The sequence below is a fragment of the Rhinoderma darwinii genome, chromosome 4, assembly GCF_050947455.1.
Source record: "Rhinoderma darwinii isolate aRhiDar2 chromosome 4, aRhiDar2.hap1, whole genome shotgun sequence".
Classification (NCBI taxonomy): Eukaryota; Metazoa; Chordata; class Amphibia; order Anura; family Rhinodermatidae; genus Rhinoderma; species Rhinoderma darwinii.
In genome coordinates this window covers 151,851,235-151,872,429 of record NC_134690.1, presented here as the reverse complement: position 1 = coordinate 151,872,429, position 21,195 = coordinate 151,851,235, and the positions used below count along the sequence as shown (strand labels likewise).

Sequence of the window (21,195 nt, the reverse complement as noted above, 5' to 3'; positions counted from 1 at the left end):
CCCCTTGTATATAATGTCACACAGCAATCCCCTCTACCCTTGTTTATACTGCCACACAGCCCCGCATCCCTTGTATATAGTGCCACACAGCCCCCCTCCCCTGCTGAACAGCAATCCCCCTTGTTTATAGTGCTACAGTCCCCCTCTCCCTTTGTAGATACTGCACACAGCAATCCCCCCTCCCTTGCATATACTGCCACACAGCGATTACCCCTTCCCCTTGTATATACTGCCACACAGCAATCCCCCTCCCCTTGTATATAGTGCCACACAGCGATCCCCCATCCCCTTATATATAGTGCAACAAAGCAATCCCCCCTCCCCTTGTATAGACTGCCACACAGCAATGCCCCTTCCCCTTGTATATACTGCCACACAGCCTCCCTCCCCTTGTATACAGTGCTACACAGCCCCCCCTTGTATATAGCGCTACATAGCCCTCCCTCCCCTTCTATATAGTGCTACACAGCAATCCCCCTGTATATACTGCCACACATCCCCCTCCCATTGTATATTGTGCTACACAGCAATCCCCCTTGTATATACTTCTACACAGCCCCGTCCCATTGTATAGACTATCACACAGCAATCCCCCATTTTCCCTTGTATATGGTGCTACACAGCCCCCCTTCCCCTTCTATATACTGCCACACAGCCCCCCTCCCCTTGTCTATAGTGCTACACAGCCCCCCTTCCCCATGTATATACTGCCACACAGCCCCCTCCCCTTGTATATACTGCCACACAGCCCCCCTTCCCCTTGTATATACTGCCAAACTGCCCCACTCCCCTTGTATATACTGCCACACAGCAATCCCCTCTCCCCTTGTATATAGTGCCACACAGTCCCCCTCCCCTTGTATATACTGCCACAGAGCAATACCCCTCCCCTTGTATATAGTGCCACACAGCAATTCCTCCTCCCCTTGTATATATTGCCACACAGCAATCCCCTCTCCCCTTGTAGATAGTGCCACACAGTCCCCCTCCCCTTGTATATACTGCCACACAGCAATATCCCTCCCCTTGTATATAGTGCCACTCAGCAATTCCCCCTCCCCTTGTATATATTGCCACACAGCAATCCCCCCTCCCCTTGTATATACTGCCACATACCAATCCCCCCTCCCCTTGTATATAGTGCAACACAGCAATCCCCTCTCCCCTTGTATATACTGCCACACAGCAATCCCCCTTCCCCTTGTATATAGTGCCAAGCAGCAATCCCCCTCCCCTTGTATATACTGCCAAACACCTATCCCACCTCCCCTTGTATATATTGCCACACAGCAATCCCCTCTCCCCTTGTATATACTGCCACACAGCAATCCGCTTTCCCCTTGTATATAGTGCCACATAGCCCCCCGTCCCTTGTATATAGTTCCACACAGCCCCCCTCCCCTTGTATATAATGCTGAACAGCAATCCCCCTTGTTTATAGTGCTACAGTCCCCCTCTCCCTTTGTAGATACTGCCACACAGCAATCCCCCCTCCCTTGTATATACTGCCACACAGCAATCTCCTCCCCTTGTATATACTGACACACAGCAATTACCCCTTCCCCTTGTATATACTGCCACGCAGCAATCCCCCTCCCCTTGTATATAGTGCCACACAGCGATCCACCATCCCCTTATATATAGTGCAACAAAGCAATCCCCCCTTCCCTTGTATAGACTGCCACACAGCAATCCCCCTTCCCCTTGTATATAGTGCCAAGCAGCAATCCCTCCTCCCCTTGTATATACTGCCACACTGCAATCCCCCCTCCCCTTGTATATTCTGCCACACAGCAATCCCCCCTCTCCTTGTATATTCTGCCACACAGCAATCCCCCTCCCCTTGTACATACTGTCACACAGCAATCCCCCCTCCCCTTGTATATACTGCCAACAGCAATCCCCCCTCCCCTTGTATATACTGCCATACAGCAATCTCCTCCCCTTCTATATACTGCCACACAGCCCCCATTCCCTTGTATATACTGCCAGACAGCCCCCTCCCCTTGTATACAGTGCTACACAGCCCCCCCTTGTATATAGCGCTACATAGCCCTCCCTCCCCTTCTATATAGGCTACACAGCAATCCCACTCTATATACTGCTACACAGCAATCCCCCCTCCCCTTGTATATACCGCCACACAGCAATTTCCCCTCTCCTTGTATACACTGCCACACAACAATCCCCCTCCCCTTGTATATACTGCCACACAGAAATCCCCCTCCCGTTGTGTATACTGCCACACAGCAATCCCTCTCCCCTTGTATATACTGCCACACAGCCTCCCTCCCCTTGTATATAGTGCTACACAGGCCCCCCCCTTGTATATAGCGCTACATAGCCCTCCCTCCCCTTCTATATAGTGCTACACAGCAATTCCCCCTCCCCTTGTATATACTGCCACACAGCCCCCCTTGTATATACTGCCACAGCCCCCCCTTGTATGTAGTGCTACACAGCAATCCCACTCTATATACTGCTACACAGCAATCCCCCCTCCCCTTGTATATACCGCCACACAGCAATTTCCCCTCTCCTTGTATACACTGCCACACAACAATCCCCCTCGCCTTGTATATAGTGCCACATAGCAATCCCCCCTCCCCTTGTATATATTGCTACACAACAATCCCCCTCCCCTTGTATATAGTGCCACATAGCAATCCCCCCTTCCCCTTGTATATAGTGCCAAGCAGCAATCCCCCTCGCCTTGTATATAATGCCGCACAGCAGTCCCCTCTCCCCTTTTATATACTGCCACACAGCAATCCCCCTCCCCCTGTAGATAGCGACGCACACACACCCCCCCTGTAGATAGCGCCACACAGCCCCGCAATGTAGTAAGTGCCACACAGACACCCTGTAGATAGCGCCACACAGATCCCCTGTAAATAGTGCGACACAGACCCCCTGTAGATAGCGCCACACAGACCCCCTGTAGATAGCGCCACACACAGTCGCCCTGTAGATACTGCCACACAGCCTCCAGTAGATACTGCCACACACAGCCCCCCTTGAGTAGACTTTCACAAAGCAATCCCCCCTCCCCATGTATATACTACCACACAGCAATCCCCCTCCCCTTGTATACACTGCTACACAGCAATCCCCCTCCCCTTGTATATACCGCCACACAGCAATCCCCCCTCCCCTTGTATACACTGCCACACAACAATCCCCCTGCCCTTGTATATACCGCAACACAGCAATCCCACTCCCCCTGTATACACTGCCACACACCTATCCCCCCTCCCCTTGTATATAGTGGCACACAGCCCCCTCCCCTTGTGTATAATGCTGCACAGCAAGCCCCCTTGTTTATAGTGCTACAGTCCCCCTCTCCCTTTGTATATACGGCCACACAGCTATCCCGCTCCCCTTGTATATACTGCCACACAACAATTCCCCCTTCCCCTTGTATATACTGCCACACAGGAATCCCCCTCCCCTTGTATATAGTACCACACAGCGATACCCCCTCTCCTTGTACTGTATATACTGCCACACAGCAATCCCCTTGTATATAGAGCCAAGCAGCAATCCCCACTCCCCTTGTATATTCTGCCACACAGAATTCCCCCCTCCCCTTGTATATAGTCACACAGCAACCCCCCTCCCCTTGTATATACTGTCACACACCAATCCCCTCTCCCCTTGTATATACTGCCACACACCAATCCCCCCTCCCCTCGTATATAGTGCCACACAGCAATCCCCCCTCCCCTTGTATATACCGCCACACAGCAATCCCGCCTCCCCTTGTATACTGCCACACAGCAATCCCCCTCCCTTTGTGTATACTGCCACACAGCAATCCCCCTCTCCTTGTATATTCTGCCACACAGCCTCCCTCCCCTTGTATATAGTTCTACACAGCCCGCCCTTGTATATGGCGCTACATAGCCCTCCCTACCCTTCCATATAGTTCTACACAGCAATTCCCCCTCCCCTTGTATATACTGCCACACAGCCCCCTTGTATATACTGCCACAGCCCCCCCTTGTATGTAGTGCTACACAGCAATCCCACTCTATATACTGCCACACAGCAATCCCCCCTCTCCTTGTATATATTGCCACACAGCAATCCCCCTCCCCTTGTATATACTGCCACACACCAATCCCCCCTCCCCTTGTATATAGTGCCACACAGCAATCCCCCCTTCCCTTGTATATAGTGCAACACAGCAATCCCCCCTCCCCTTGTATATACTGCCACACAGCAATCCCCCTCCCTTGTATATACTGCCACACAGCCCCCCTCCCCCTGTATATATTACCACACAGCCCCCCTCCCCTTGTATATAGTGCTATACAGCCCCCCTTGTATATAGTGCTACACAGCTCCCTCTCCCCTGGTATATAGTCCTACACATCCCCCCCTTCCCCTTGTATATACTACCAAACTGCCCCACTCCCCTTGTATATACTGCCACACAGCAATCCCCTCTCCCCTTGTATATAGTGCCACACAGTCCCCCTCCCCTTGTATATACTGCCACACAGCAATACCCCTCCCCTTGTATATAGTGCCACAAAGCAATTCCCCCTCCCCTTGTATATAGTGCCACACAGCAATTCCCCCTCCCCTTGTATATATTTCCACAGCAATCCCCCCTCCCCTTGTATATATTGCCACACAGCAATCCCCCCTCCCCTTGTATATACTGCCACACACCAATCTCCCCTCCCCTTGTATATACTGCCACACAGCAATCCCCCTCACCTTGTATGTACTGCCACACAGCAATCCCCCCTCCCCTTGTATATACTGCCAGCCAGCAATCCCCCTCCCCTTGTATATACTGCCACACAGCAATTACCCCTTCCCCTTGTATGTACTGCCACGCAGCAATCCCCCTCCCCTTGTATATAGTGCCACACAGCGATCCCCCCTCCCCTTGTATAGACTGCCACACAGCAATCCCCCTTCCCCTTGTATATAGTGCCAAGCAGCAATCCCTCCTCCCCTTGTATATACTGCCACACAGTAATCCCCCCCTCCGATAGTATATACTGCCACACAGCAATCCCCCTCCCCTTGTATATACTGTCACACAGCAATTCCCCCCTCCCCTTGTATGTACTGCCAACAGCAATACCCCCTCTCCTTGTATATACTGCCATACAGCAATCCCCCCCTCCCCTTGTATATACTGCCACACAGCAATCCCCCTCCCCTTGTATATACTGCCACACACCCTTTTCCCCTTGTATACAGTGCTACACAGCCCCCCCCTTGTATATAGCACTACATAGCCCTCCCTCCCCTTCTATATAGTGCTACACAGCAATCCCCCTGTATATACTGCCACACATCCACCACCCATTGTATATTGTGCTACACAGCAATCCCCCTTGTATATACTGCTACACAGCCCCCCTCCACTTGTATATACTATCACACAGCAATCCCCCATTTTCCCTTGTATATGGTGCTACACAGCCCCCTTCCCCTTCTATATACTGCCACACAGCAATTCCCCCTCCCCTTGTATATATTGCCAGACAGCAATCCTCCTCCCCTTGTATATACTGCCACACAGCCCCCCTCCCCCTGTATATAGTGCTACACAGCCCCCTCTCCCCTTGTATATAGTGCTACACAGCCCCCCATCCCATTGTATATACTGCCACACAGCCCCCCATCCCCTTGTATATACTTATACACAGCCCCCCTTCCCCTTGTATATACTGCCAAACTGCCCCACTCCACTTGTATATACTGCCACACAGCAATACCCCTCCCCTTGTATATAGTGCCACACAGCAATTCCCCCTCCCCTTGTATATATTGCCACACAGGAATCCCCCTCCCCTTGTATATTTTGCCACACAGCAATCCCCCCTCCCCTTGTATATACTGCCACACACCAATCCCCCCTCCCCTTATATATATATAGTGCCACACAGCAATCCCCCTCACCTTGTATATACTGCCACACAGCAATCCCCTCTCCCCTTGTATATACTGCCAGACAGCATTCCCCCTCCCCTTGTATATACTGCCACACAGCCCCCCTCCCCCTGTATATAGTGCTACACAGCCCCCTCTCCCCTTGTATATATTGCTACACAGCCCCCCATCCCATTGTATATAGTGCCACACAGCAACCCCTCTCCCCTTGTATATAGTACCACTCAGCAATCCCCCCTCTCCTTGTATATATTGCCACACAGCAATCCCCCTCCCTTTGTATATACTGCCACACACCAATCCCCCCTCCCTTGTATATACTCCCACACAGCCCCCCTCCCCCTGTATATATTACCAGACAGCCCCCCTCCCCTTGTATATAGTGCTATACAGCCCCCCCTTGTATATAGTGTTACACAGCTCCCTCTCCCCTGGTATATAGTGCTACACAGCCCCCCTTCCCCTTGTATATACTGCCAAACTGCCCCACTCCCCTTGTATATACTGCCACACAGCAATCCCCTCTCCCCTTGTATATACTGCCACACACCAATCCCCCCTCCGCTTGTATATACTGCCACACACCAATCCCCCTCACCTTGTATATACTGCCACACAGCAATCCCCCTCCCCTTGTATATATTGCCACATAGCAATCCCCCCTCCCCTTGTATATACTGCCACACACCAATCCCTCCTCCCCTTGTATATAGTGCCACACAGCAATCCCCCTCACCTTGTATATACTGCCACACAGCAATCCCCCCTCCCCTTGTATATACTGCCAGACTGCAATCCCCCTCCCCTTGTATATACTGCCACACACCAATCCCCCCCTCCCCTTGTATATAGTGCCACACAGCAATCCCCCCTTCCCTTGTATATAGTGCAACACAGCAATCCCCCCTCCCCTTGTATATACTGCCACACAGCAATCCCCCTCCCTTGTATATACTGCCACACAGCCCCCATCCCACCTGTATATATTACCACACAGCCCCCCTCCTTGTATATAGTGCTATACAGCCCCCCTTGTATATAGTGCTACACAGCTCCCTCTCCCCTGGTATATAGTCCTACACATCCCCCCCTTCCCCTTGTATATACTACCAAACTGCCCCACTCCCCTTGTATACTGCCACACAGCAATCCCCTCTCCCCTTGTATATAGTGCCACACCGTCCCCCTCCCCTTGTATATACTGCCACACAGAAATACCCCTCCCCTTGTATATAGTGCCACAAAGCAATTCCCCCTCCCCTTGTATATAGTGCCACACAGCAATTCCCCCTCCCCTTGTATATATTTCCACAGCAATCCCCCCTCCCCTTGTATATATTGCCACACAGCAATCCCCCCTCCCCTTGTATATACTGCCACACACCAATCCCCCCTCCCCTTGTATATACTGCCACACAGCAATCCCCCTCACCTTGTATATACTGCCACACAGCAATCCCCCCTCCCCTTGTATATACTGCCAGCCAGCAATCCCCCTCCCCTTGTATATACTGCCACACAGCAATTACCCCTTCCCCTTGTATGTACTGCCACACAGCAATCCCCCTCCCCTTGTATATAGTGCCACACAGCGATCCCCCCTCCCCTTGTATAGACTGCCACACAGTAATCCCCCCTCCGATAGTATATACTGCCACACAGCAATCCCCCTCCCCTTGTATATATTGCCACACAGCAATCCCCCTTCCCTTGTATATAGTGCCAAGCAGCAATCCCTCCTCCCCTTGTATATACTGCCACACAGTAATCCCCCCTCCGATAGTATATACTGCCACACAGCAATCCCCCTCCCCTTGTATATACTGTCACACAGCAATTCCCCCCTCCCCTTGTATGTACTGCCAACAGCAATACCCCCTCTCCTTGTATATACTGCCATACAGCAATCCCCCCCCTCCCCTTGTATATACTGCCACACAGCAATCCCCCTCCCCTTGTATATACTGCCACGCACCCCTTTCCCCTTGTATACAGTGCTACACAGCCCCCCCTTGTATATAGCGCTACATAGCCCTCCCTCCCCTTCTATATAGTGCTACACAGCAATCCCCTGTATATACTGCAACACATCCCCCTCCCATTGTATATTGTGCTACACAGCAATCCCCCTTGTATATACTGCTACACAGCCCCCCTCCCCTTGTATATACTATCACACAGCAATCCTCCATTTTCCCTTGTATATGGTGCTACACAGCCCCCTTCCCCTTCTATATACTGCCACACAGCAATCCCCCCTCCCCTTGTATATACTGCCAGACAGCAATCCCCCTCCCCTTGTATATACTGCCACACAGCCCCCCTCCCCCTGTATATAGTGCTACACAGCCCCCTCTCCCCTTGTATATAGTGCTACACAGCCCCCCATCCCATTGTATATACTGCCACACAGCCCCCCATCCCATTGTATATACTGCCACACAGCCCCACTCCCCTTGTATATACTGCCACACAGCAATCCCCTCTCCCCTTGTATATAGTGCCACACAGTCCCCCTCCCCTTGTATATACTGCCACACAGCAATACCCCTCCCCTTGTATATAGTGCCACACAGCAATTCCCCCTCCCCTTGTATATATTGCCACACAGCAATCCCCCTCCCCTTGTATATTTTGCCACACAGCAATCCCCCCTCCCCTTGTATATACAGCCACACACCAATCCCCCCTCCCCTTATATATATATATAGTGCCACACAGCAATCCCCCTCACCTTGTATATACTGCCACACAGCCCCCCTCCCCCTGTATATAGTACTACACAGCCCCCTCTCCCCTTGTATATATTGCTACACAGCCTCCCATCCCATTGTATATAGTGCCACACAGCAACCCCTCTCCCCTTGTATATAGTACCATTCAGCAATCCCCCCTCTCCTTGTATATATTGCCACACAGCAATCCCCCTCCCTTTGTATATACTGGCACACACCAATCCCCCCTCCCCTTGTATATAGTGCCACACAGCAATCCCCCTCCCCTGGTATATACTGCCACACAGCAATCCCCCTCCCTTGTATATACTGCCACACAGCCCCCCTCCCCCTGTATATATTACCACACAGCCCCCTCCCCTTGTATATAGTGCTATACAGCCCCCCTTCCCCTTGTATATACTGCCACACAGCAATCCCCCTCCCTTTGTATATAGTACCACACAGCAATCCCCCCTCCCCTTGTAAATACTGCCACGCACCAATCCCCCCTCCCCTTATATATAGTGCCACACAGCAATCCCCCTCACCTTGTATATACTGCCACAGCAATCCCCCCTCCCCTTGTATATACTGCCACACAGCAATCCCCCTCCCTTGTATATACTCCCACACAGCCCCCTCCCCCTGTATATATTACCAGACAGCCCCCCTCCCCTTGTATATAGTGCTATACAGCCCCCCCTTGTATATAGTGCTACACAGCTCCCTCTCCCCTGGTATATAGTGCTACACAGCCCCCCTTCCCCTTGTATATACTGCCAAACTGCCCCACTCCCCTTGTATATACTGCCACACAGCAATCCCCTCTCCCCTTGTATATACTGCCACACAGCAATCCCCCCTCCCCTTGTATATAGTGCCACACAGCAATACCCCTCCCCTTGTATATAGTGCCACACAGCAATTCCCCCTCCCCTTGTATATATTTCCACACAGCAATCCCCCTCCCCTTGTATATATTGCCACACAGCAATCCCCCCTCCCCTTGTATATACTGCCACACACCAATCCCCCCTCCGCTTGTATATACTGCCACACAGCAATCCCCCTCACCTTGTATATACTGCCACACAGCAATCCCCCTCCCCTTGTATATACTGACACACAGCCCCCCTCCCCCTGTATATAGTGCTACACAGCCCCCTCTCCTTGTATATACTGCCACACAGCAATCCCCCTCCCTTTGTATATAGTACCACACAGCAATCCCCCCTCCCCTTGTATATATTGCCACACAGCAATCCCCCTCCCCTTGTATATACTGCCACACAGCAATCCCCCCTCCCCTTGTATATACTGCCACACAGCAATCCCCCCTCCCTTTGTATATAGTGCCACACAGCAATACCCCTCCCCTTGTATATAGTGCCACACAGCAATTCCCCCTCCCCTTGTATATATTTCCACACAGCAATCCCCCTCCCCTTGTATATATTGCCACACAGCAATCCCCCCTCCCCTTGTATATACTGCCACACACCAATCCCACCTCCGCTTGTATATACTGCCACACAGCAATCCCCCTCACCTTGTATATACTGCCACACAGCAATCCCCCTCCCCTTGTATATACTGACACACAGCCCCCCTCCCCCTGTATATAGTGCTACACAGCCCCCTCTCCTTGTATATACTGCCACACAGCAATCCCCCTCCCTTTGTATATAGTACCACACAGCAATCCCCCCTCCCCTTGTATATATTGCCACACAGCAATCCCCCTCCCCTTGTATATACTGCCACACAGCAATCCCCCCTCCCCTTGTATATAGTGCCACACAGCAATCCCCCCTTACCTTGTATATAGTGCCACACAGCAATCCCCTCTTCCCTTGTATATAGTGCCACACAGCAATCCCCCCTTCCCTTGTATATAGTGCAACACAGCAATCCCCCCTCCCCTTGTATATACTGCCACACATCAATCCCCCCTCCCCCTGTATGTATTAACACACAGCCCCCCTCCCCTTGTATATAGTGCTATACAGCCCTCCCTTGTATATAGTAGGGATGTCACGATACCAGAATTTGGACTTCGATACCGATACTTCGTGTAGAATTGCGATTTCGATACCAATTTCGATACTTTGCCAACAGTAATAAAAAAAAATTCTTCCGTTTTCTGATGTGAGGCGCGACGTGTGATGAATTTTGAATGCGCCTCACATTAATAGTAATTAATCCCATCATGTTTCTCAGTCATAATGGGTTAATGTGCGAGGTACATGATGGGGTTAATTACTATTAATGTGAGGCACATGGAGGTTAAATTCATCATCGCACCTCGTGCCCCACAATAAGTGATAGAAAGCAGTTTTTATTTTATTTTATTTTTTTACAGCGCACACATCATAAACGATGCAAAAAATTCTCGTGCGCGTCATTACTGAATGTGTATATTTTATGTATTGAGACTTATTTTAATGTTTATTGTAAAAAAGGTGAATGTGTATTTTTTTTTAAATTTAACAATACTTTGTTTTTACTTTATTTTTAAACTTTAATGTACTGACATATATCAGATATGTGCCAGTACATTAGCCTGTGTATGTATAGCACACAGGCAGTTGTTAGGACATACCCAAGTATGTCCTAACAACATGAAATATGGTAAGACAGCCCTGGGGTCCGTCAATAGACCCTGGGCTGTATGCCCATATATGGTATGGCCCTCGATCGCGTCACAGGAATTCCCTGTGACGCGATCCAGGGGCATCCCCCCTTCTCATTTTCTCCTGAATGCTGCAGTCAGCTGTGATCGCAGCATTCACGGGAATAACGGCGGAGATGAGAGGTTTCTCTGATCTCCGCCGTTATAGAGCGGGGCTGCAGCTGTGTAATACAGCCATTGCCCCGCTCCTGACAGGAAGTGCGCGCGCGGTCAGCATAAGGAGGTGCTGCCGGCGCTGCACTAATGAGCGGCAGTTCAGGCGCTGGAGGCAAGCCGCGCTCCCATACATTCATGTATTACTATACTGAGCTGTGCGGCTGCGCAGCTCAGTATCGAAATACAGGAAATAGTGGTATCGAACCGTTTAGGGATGCACAGTATCGAAACAGTATCGAAGTTTCGATGCACCGTGCATCCCTAGTATATAGTGCTACACAGCTCCCTCTACCCTGGTATATAGTGCTACAAAGCAATCCCCCCCTGTATATTTACACACAGCCCCCTCAAAAAAGATTGTACTTACCTTCCCGTGATGGACGGAGCGCTACACTTTCTCTCGGATGGGACGCATGTGCAGACTGGCGTGATGATGTGACATCATCACACCGGCCTGTGCAGGGAAATTCCCAGCGCCTTATAGGCTGCAGGCCTAATGTGGCCTGCAGCCTATAGTATTCGTTTGTATCTGCGTCCTGAGGGCTCACATACAAATGAATGTGGCAGTCGCTAGCACCAGAGCGCCCTCCGGTTCTAGCGATGCCACTGCATCCGCCCATGACAATGCGCAGGCTTTAAACTTTAGTGAGTGGGCGGACCGTGGAAGGTGCACGGCCGCGCACCTGACAGGGAACACTGAATAGGACACCAGATTTCAGATACCACATTGTTATAAAATTATTTAGATAGCTGTGGTGTCCTCAGGGGTATTTAGACTTGTGGTGGCGAACACTAAGGCCCTGTTCACACAGAGGTTTTTTTACACGTTTTTTGCAGTGGCAAAAAACTGACGAAATTGCCTTCCATTGTTTTCAGTGGGAGGTGGAGGCGTTTTTTTCCAGCGAGCAAAAAAAAAACGCTTGCGGGAAAAAGAAGCGACATGCCCTAGGCCTTGATGCGTTTTCCTCCTCAAAAACCCCATTGAAATCAATGGGAGAAGGAAAAAACACCGCAAACGGCTGACGCGTGTCTAGACACGTTTTATGTCAAAAACCGCCTGTGGTTTTATCCTTTGCCTGTTGAAGAAATAGGTAAAAAACGCGGCAAAATAAACGTGGCAAAAAACGCCTGTGGTGCAAAACCACTTAAACAAAACCGGAGCCGATTTTTCTGCCTGCAAAAAACTTAGTGTGAACATAGCCTAACATCTCCCCCATTTATGAGTTTCCCTCTGGCTCTTGACAGACTGTCCTGTGTGACGCTATTTAGAATAGTCATAGCCAGTCAAGCCATCTGGGAGGTAGTGATGGACATATGTGTGCACCAATCAGAAGTGCACGGGTTCAGCCAATCAGTAAATCTTTTCCGCACATTTGTGGTGATGATAGATACACGCAACGGAGTAAGGCTTCTTTCACATCTGCGCTAGGGCTCCGTTCCGACGTTCCCTCTGAGCTTTCCGTCGGAACGGAGCCCTGACAAACCATAGGTTTCCGTTTCCATCACCATTGATTTCACTGGTGACGGATCCAATGCCAATAGTTTCCGTTTGTCTCTGTTGTGCATGGGTTCCGTTGGTTTGACGGAATCAATAGCGTCACAACGGAGACAAATGTAAACCATTGGCACCGGATCCGTCACCAGTGAAATCAATGGTGATGGAAACGGAAACCTCTGGTTTGTCAGGGCTCCGTTCCGACGGAAAGCTCAGAGGAAACGTTGGAACAGAGCCCTACTGCAGATGTGAACAAAGCCTAACAAGTATAGATTCCGGTCCACTGCACGTCAGTGGACATAGTTTTACAAAGGTGAGTACCATAGTTAGTTTAGCAGAGATAGAAAGAATTTAACTGTAGATAAAACTCAAAGAATGACTGAATAGCTGTATATATTATTGAGTGCTCTACATGACGGTATTACCCTGTTGATCTCACTACTATAAATTATTGGTCTCTTATTTAGCAACAATCTCTAAAGAGTATTTGATCATAATTTCAAAGAAGGGGAGTATAAGAATAGCCATTTAAGGAGTCCGTGAGAACAGAATATCACAGGACCACCTCAATTTGTCTATGACATTCTGTTCTCACTGCCTCCTTAAAGTCCTGTGTGACGCTAGTGGGAAGCTCATAAATAGGGGAGATGTTAGCGTTCGCCGCCATAAGCCCCAATACCCCTAAGGACGCCACAGCTGTTGTGAAACATGTTGGGGGGGGGGGGGGGGGGCTATCTAGATCATTTTATTACAATGCAGTATCTGTAATCTGGTGTCCTATTGTAAGTGGACTGCAGCCGCTGTCTCTGTGCACTTCCTAAGTGCAGTGGATTCTCAATTGCATTGCATAGACTGCAACGAAATTTGACCGCATTGATAGGTGATACAAAATACATGACCACTTGGATCATCAGTCTGCATTGGGTTTTTAATTATAAGTGTTTGTTCATTATTCAGTATCAATAAAAGTTACGTTTAATGTTCATCTAAAAGTATTTGTTAGGTACCTTGGAAACGGGCTAATTCATTTGCTATTGGCAATTTGGTGTTCTGCTTATAATTTTTGCCCACCAGCTACCTGGGTCCATTACTACTATATGTGAATTTCTTTGTACCTCTGTATCATATGATCTTAATAAACGTTACCTATAAAAAAAAAAAACGTTAAATAAGAAGAGAAAAACAAAACAAAAGATGACATGAAAATTCCATTGTATACTCCTCTCCCTTGATACTATTCTGTTCTATTTCAAAGGGTAAAAATGAAAACAAATCTCCATTTTCCTGGGGCTTCCATTTTAACACCCCCTTATTCTCCCCCTTTTAAGCTTAAGCTTTGGAAAGGGCACTTGCACTGCTTTGTGTCAGGCTGAGACGTAGTAGTGACCTCCACTTATTTATTTATTGCAATGGACATAAGGCACCCCTTCTTTGGTTAATCCCTGCCCCCTTAATACTTAGAGAAAACCAGAGAGTGTGAAAGGCTCTTTTTCTTTCTCCGGCAGATCCTTCCTTTCTACAACAGTTTCATGAGCTTGTAGATGTCACTACAAACTAATCAGTAGACAAGTTGACTTCTAGGTCTAGTGTCCATTTAAGTCGTCACCATAGCAGTAAAGTACGCACTCTGGTCAATGTAAAGAAATCATTTGGATCCTGTTTAGAAACAATTACTCTTTGTACACAATATACATAACAATCTGATCACAAGTTGGATCTTCACATAATCATAGCCTATAGTCCAATTATAAGTTATGATAAAAGTATAAATCTGATTTATTTTTTTCCCTGTTAGGTGACATATTAGATCTGGAAATCACTCGCCCTTGGGAATTTCTCTCTGCCTCCCCCTGCAGGACAGTGCTCATACCGCTTCTTACATCTGGCACAGCCTTCTGGATTATTGACAAATTACATAGATTCAGGTCTGAGATGGTTCTCAATTACAGTTACATTCTTCTGGTATTTCCTCGTCTCATCATAACAGTCCTCTCCTTCGTACTGGACTATACGGTGCATCAGGTAGCTTCAGCCTGGGGCTCTAACCCATGGAAGGCGTTGGTTCTCCTGGCAATGTCTCCGGTGACTCTGGTTTTCTACACCAGAACATTCAGCAATGCTGTAGAGGGTGTGCTGTTTGCTCTTCTCCTGCTACTTATATCACCTGGTGGACGTAACCCTGCACCTAATTCTTGTAAAGCAAAGTCTCATCATTTTATTGGCTTCGTCTTGACGGTTGGCTTTTTTAACAGACCCACTTTTCTCTGTTTTGCTTTGGTGCCAGTAATATACTGGGCTTCCCAAAGTGGCCGGCACCTATCCTATTTCTCACACACATCAATGACTGTAATGAAGATAGTGCCTAGTGCAGTTCTCTTCTCGGTCATATTTATAGTGGCTGACACCATATACTATACAGGACGCTGGCCACTTTCTATGAACAGTAAGGAAGGTTTCATGGAGCAGATAATGAAAAACACAATTCTAACACCTATAAATTTCTTGCATTATAACTTCAACCCTGAAAATCTTGCCCATCACGGGGTTCATCCTCGAATTACTCACATGGCAGTGAATGGTTTTATGCTGTTTGGATTATTCCACCTGTCTGCTGTGTGTTCTGGCGTTAATTTGTTAAAAAACCTGAGAAGGAGCAAAAATAACTCTAGTAAAAGTCAGTATGAGAGGTTCTCCTCCCAGCGAACCAGCTTACTGGTAATGTTTTATTTTGTACCGTTCCTGTTTCTGTCCTTTTTTAACCACCAAGAACCTCGTTTCCTCATCCCCCTGGTAGTACCATTGGTCTTATTAGTTTCCAATTATAATAGAACAATGAAAACAAAATGCGTTATTGTCTTGTTTAATGTCACTGTTGCCCTTTTCTTCGGCTGTCTCCATCAAGCTGGATTAATTCCCAGTTTATTCTACATCCAGCAAATTGTGCAGTCTCCATCCGCCGATGGCAACACGTCATGCCATCACACTGTCCTCTTCACACACACATACATGCCCCCCCTGTACCTGCTGAACCTAAAGAAAGGCCAAACATCAGTGGATATTATTGATCTCGCTGGCGGTCCTGAAGACCTTATATGCAAAAAACTTAGGGGCATACAAGAAGAAATTTCACTCCGAAATGCACAATCTCTGGGGAAGACGACGCATCATTTCATGGTTGTATTCCCTGGCACTGTTACACCAGTTGTTCAGAGGTGCACATTAGTCCATAAGGCTAAAGCCTTGTTCACACCACATCTTTCTATGGAGGATCCTCCCAAAATGTCTCATTTGCTCACAGGCAACTTAAAAAGTCACCTATCACTGCATGTAATTGAGGTTGATGTGGGCACAAGGGGATAGCATAGGGCAGTGGTGTGCACTTGAAACCAGGCGATAAAATCAGTCCCAGCATTTTAAATCACACACACCCAGCTGCTGCCCATGTAATAGGGTTGTGCGGTAGCGGGCCCACACCCCAGCTATACAAAGTCATTGAACATTGTTTCTGATGCTCCTTGAAATGACGCCTTCCTGTTGTGCTTTAGATATTTCATAAATCAGAAAATCCTACAAAAGTGCTAAACGGGAGCAGCAGGTTATATGCAGAATATATATACACCGGTCACAACGCTCATGCAGGAAAGATGTCTTATTTTCCGGTATAAAATGTTTGAGCAGTACAGAAGGAAAAGTCAACGATGGCGACGATAACCATCGAAATAATTCAACACAGCACTTTATATATATATATATATATATATATATATATATATATATATATTGTATACCTTTATTCACCCATGCAACGTTTCACCTCTGAAGAGGATAGTTATATAAATGGCTACTAGTTTTTGTAAGTATTTTGAGGCGTGCACCAACCAGCAAACGTGACGACTCCAGTTCTACTATTTTCTTTTCTTGTCAGAGGCACGGCTTAACAGTTGCAGAGTGAAGGCAGACCTGGGGGCCTTCATTAGGCCCCTGGGCTCCCAGCGCAACCATCGGCACCCCGTGAACGAATTGCGGCAGGGGGGGTGAGCTGTCGGAGGGGGCTGCCCCCCTCTTAATGCCTCAATCGCGATAGCAGCATTTAAGGGGTTAAACGGCCAGGAATATCGCGATTGCTGTTCCTGGGTTTTAGTCCCGGGTATCAGCTGTAATACACAGCTGACACCCGCAGCGTCTAGAGCGGGCTCAGTGGTGAGTCTGCTCCATAAATACCCCCCCCCCCCGCACCAGGGCGTGCCATTACATTCAGGTGCGCGAAGGGGTTAAAAAAAATAAAAATCTTAATATGCAATATTAAAATATCAGCATACCAAAACCAAATGATAGTATGATTCCAAAATATAAAACTATAAACCATATACACACACACACACTTAGAATACATGCTGCACACGTACCACTCAAACATAGGACATTAACTTACAATGAGTTCCGTTGGGTTCTAGCGCGCAAAGCATAAAGCACTATTTTTCCAGTCAAATCTGATGGAAACTGTGACAAAGGCTCTGTTGCAGATGTCAACAGAGCCTAATTTCCCTGCAGGCTGATATAGGAAAGAAATCTGATTCCAATTTTTGGGGTTTTCGTTTTTATAGCTTTCGCCGTGCGGTAAAAACGAAAACTGTACTTTATTCTGCGGCTCAATACAATTACGGTGATACCAAATTTATATAGGTTTTTTTTATATATTACTACTTATATATTACTACTTATATATTACTACAAAAAAAAAATTGAATTCTTAAAATAAAAATGGTTTTGTTTCACCACATTCTGAGAGCCGTAACTTTTTTATTTTTCGGTTGAGCGGTGGGAGCTCTTATTTTTTGCGGGACCGGCTGTAGTTTTTATTAGTACCATTTTTTGGTACATAAAAAGTAATCCAAAAGTTGCATTTAATTTTTTTTTGAGAGCTAAAGTGACAAAAAAAAACAGCGATTTTGGCGGTTTAAGTTACTTAAGTTTTTTACTGTGTTAACCGTGCGAGATAAATAATTGTATATTGTAATAGTTCGGCCTTTTACGGACGTAGCGATACCAATTTTGTTTATTTTTTTTACATTACTTTAGAAGAAAAATGGGAAAAGAGGGGTTTTTTAACTTTCTCACTACTAATAACTTTAATTCTTCTACACATTTTATTAGTCCCCTTAGGGGACTTGAAAAAGCGATCATTGGATCGCCGGTACAATATACTGCAATACTAATGTATTGCAGTATATTGGAAATTTTACAGGCTTCTGTAACCGCACGATCGCTGTTCCTGTCCGTTAGTCCTGGGTGTCAGCTGTAATACACAGCTGACACCCGCAGCGTATGGAGCCCGCTCCATACATCAACCCCCGCACCATGACGTGCTATTAAGTCATAGTGCGCAAAAGGGGTTAATGCACAGTTGATGCTGTGAATATTGCAATTTTCCACAGATATGCCATTTTAGTGCATAATATGTTGTGCCCAGTTTGTGCCACTGAAGACAAATACCTCAGAAAACGTTAAGCGGGTTCTCTAGGGTATGGTGATGTCATATATGTGGGCGCAAACTGCTGTTTGGGCACGCTACAGGGTTCAGAAGGGAAGGAGCACCATTTTGCTTTTGGAGCGCAGATTTTGCTTGGTAGTTTTTCTGTTTGGGGTTTTGGTGGTATTTCATTTTATAATGTGGGGGCATATGTAATCTGTGCGGAGAACATCAGGGCATAATAAGAGGGTATAATAATGCGGTAAATAAATAATAATTCATAGATGTGTGGTTGGTGTTGCACTGATAAATGGCGCCTGATCTTATCCGATTTTGGAACACTCTGCACATTTTGTGTCGACATATTCTGAGAGCCAGAACTTTTTTATTTTTTCACCACCGGAGCCGTGTGAGGGCTTATTTGTTGCGGGACAAGCTTTACTTTTCATTGGTAGCATTTTGGCGTATGTGCGATTTTTTTTTTTTTTTTTTAATCACTTTTTATTCAATTTTTTTGCAAGCCGGGTGACCAAAAACAAGCAATTCTGACAATGTTTTTTAGTTATTTTTTTTTGCAGCGTTCACTGTGTGCTATAAATGACAGTTTTACTTTATTTTACGGGTCGGTACGATTACGGCGATACCATATGTATATAGGTTTTTTTCTATGTTTTGCAGGGTTTGCGCAATAAAATCACTTTTTTATAACATTTTCTGAGAGCCGTAACTTTTTTATTTTTTCGTCAAAAAAGCTGTGTAATGGCTTATTTTTTGCGGGACGGTTTGTAGTTTTTATCGGTACTATTTTCGGGTACATGCAACTTTTTATTCTATATTTTGGGAGGGGTGGTGACCAAAAAATAGCGATTCTGGTGTAGTTTTTGATTGATTTTTTTTTGGGGTGTTCATCGTACGGGAAAAATAACATTATAGTTTTATAGTTTGGGTCGTTCCGAACGCGGCGATACCAAATATGTGTACTTTTTTTTTAACGTGTTCACATTTTTTTCCTATAATGAAAGTCTTATTATAGGAAAAAAGGCATTTTTTGTTTATATAATAACTTTTATTTTTACTTTTTTATACTTGTCCCACTAGGGGACATTTAGACTTTGCAGCTCTGGTCGCTGCTAGAGTACATTACACTACCTACGTAGTGTAATGTATTCTAACTGTCATTGTGACGTGACAGTCACACTGATAGGAAGCCTCGGAGGACCGGCCGGAGGCTGCTCCTCCGCGGCTTCCGTACATGGCAACCCGGAGGTCATTGTCTGGCCTCCGATTGCCACGACAAGCATCGGCAGCCCCCACAATCACTTCGTGGGGGCTGCCAATGTGCTTCAAACCCCTTAAATGCGGCGAACGCAATCTGTCGCCGCATTTATGGGGTTAATTGCCGAAATCAGTGGCGATGGTCCGCTGACCGGCAAGACTGGAGTGTCAGCTGTCGGGGAGAGCTGTCCTCCCGGTTCCTGGACACTGTCCGTTGAGACAGTGTGCGCCGGGAACTACTCCGCAACTGTACGTCCTGGTGCGGGAAGCAAGCCCTCTGCGGCGCAGAGCGGGAAGAGGTTAAAAACAAAAATGCACCGCAGGTCAATTTATGTACGGTTTGTCAGCTGCTTTTTTTTACGCTGCACGTGGATTAGATTTGTTCAACTCTCATCCACTTTGCTGCTACTGTATTACGCTGCGGATTTTCCACAATGAAATCCATTGCGGAAAATCCACAGCATTTACGCTATGTGTGGACTTAACAGTAAAATATTTACCACATGCTACACTGAGTATTCACTAGTGGTGTAAAGTGTTACATAGACATATATTCCATGAACAGAGCAATAAATACAATATATGGACAAAAGTATTGGGACACACCTCTTAATCATTGAATTCAGGCTTTACATTCAGTCCTATTGCACAGGTGTATAAAATCCAGCACCCAGCCATGCCGTCTGCCCTTACAAACATGTGTGATAGAATGGGTCGTTCTAAAGAGCTCGCTGATTCCAGCATGGTACTGTAATAGGATGCCACCATTGTAACAAGTCAGTTTGTGAAATTTCTAGGAGGGAAGAAATTCCATGATCAACTGTGAGTGGTGGTATTGCAAAATGGAAGCGTTTAGGAACCACAGCAACTCCGACACGAAATGTGAAAGCACGTAAAGCTACATAGCGGGGTCGCCAAGTGCTGAGGCACATAGTGCATAAAAGTCGCCAACTCTCCGCTGACTCAATCACTGCAGAGTTCCCAACCTCTTCTGGCAGTTATTATGAGAATGCCACTACAGGCACTGTGATGAGCCTAGTACTATGAACACGACTTGAAGTATGGTCAGTATTTCTTGACAATATGCAGTGCCATGAAAAAATGTATTTGCCCTTCCCAATTTCTACTATTTTTGCATATTTGTCAAAATTGAATGTTTTAGATCATCAAGCTAGTATTAGATAAAGATACACAATTATTTTTTCTAATGATAATTTAATTTATTGAAGAAAAAAAAATGCTGTTCAGCCGTACGTTAAAAAGTAATTGCCCCCTTAGCTACTAAATCAACCAGTTAACCAAATTCAATTGACAATTGCGTACAATTTCACTAGCTGCACCCAGACATGATCACTGCCAGACCTGTTCAATCTAAACATCACTTAAATTGAACCTGTCTGGCAATGTAAAGAAAGCAGCAAATGATGCCACGTCCTAATGAAATACAGATGCCAAACAAAGTCATCTACCA

The 21,195-nt window shown here is 46.9% G+C and overlaps 1 protein-coding gene across 2 annotated transcripts in view; it reads left to right on the top strand.

The window, feature by feature from the left end:
- The window catches only part of PIGZ (phosphatidylinositol glycan anchor biosynthesis class Z (Gwada blood group)), a 38,872-nt gene extending 22,161 nt beyond the window's left edge, over positions 1 to 16,711 (top strand). For both annotated transcript variants that reach the window (XM_075864059.1, XM_075864060.1), the window contains exon 3: positions 14,775 to 16,711. In XM_075864059.1, the coding sequence (XP_075720174.1) occupies positions 14,775 to 16,339 (1,565 nt within the window). In that variant the 3' untranslated portion in view covers positions 16,340 to 16,711. The remainder of the gene's footprint in view (positions 1 to 14,774) is intronic.
- The last annotated feature ends 4,484 nt before the right edge of the window (positions 16,712 to 21,195 follow it).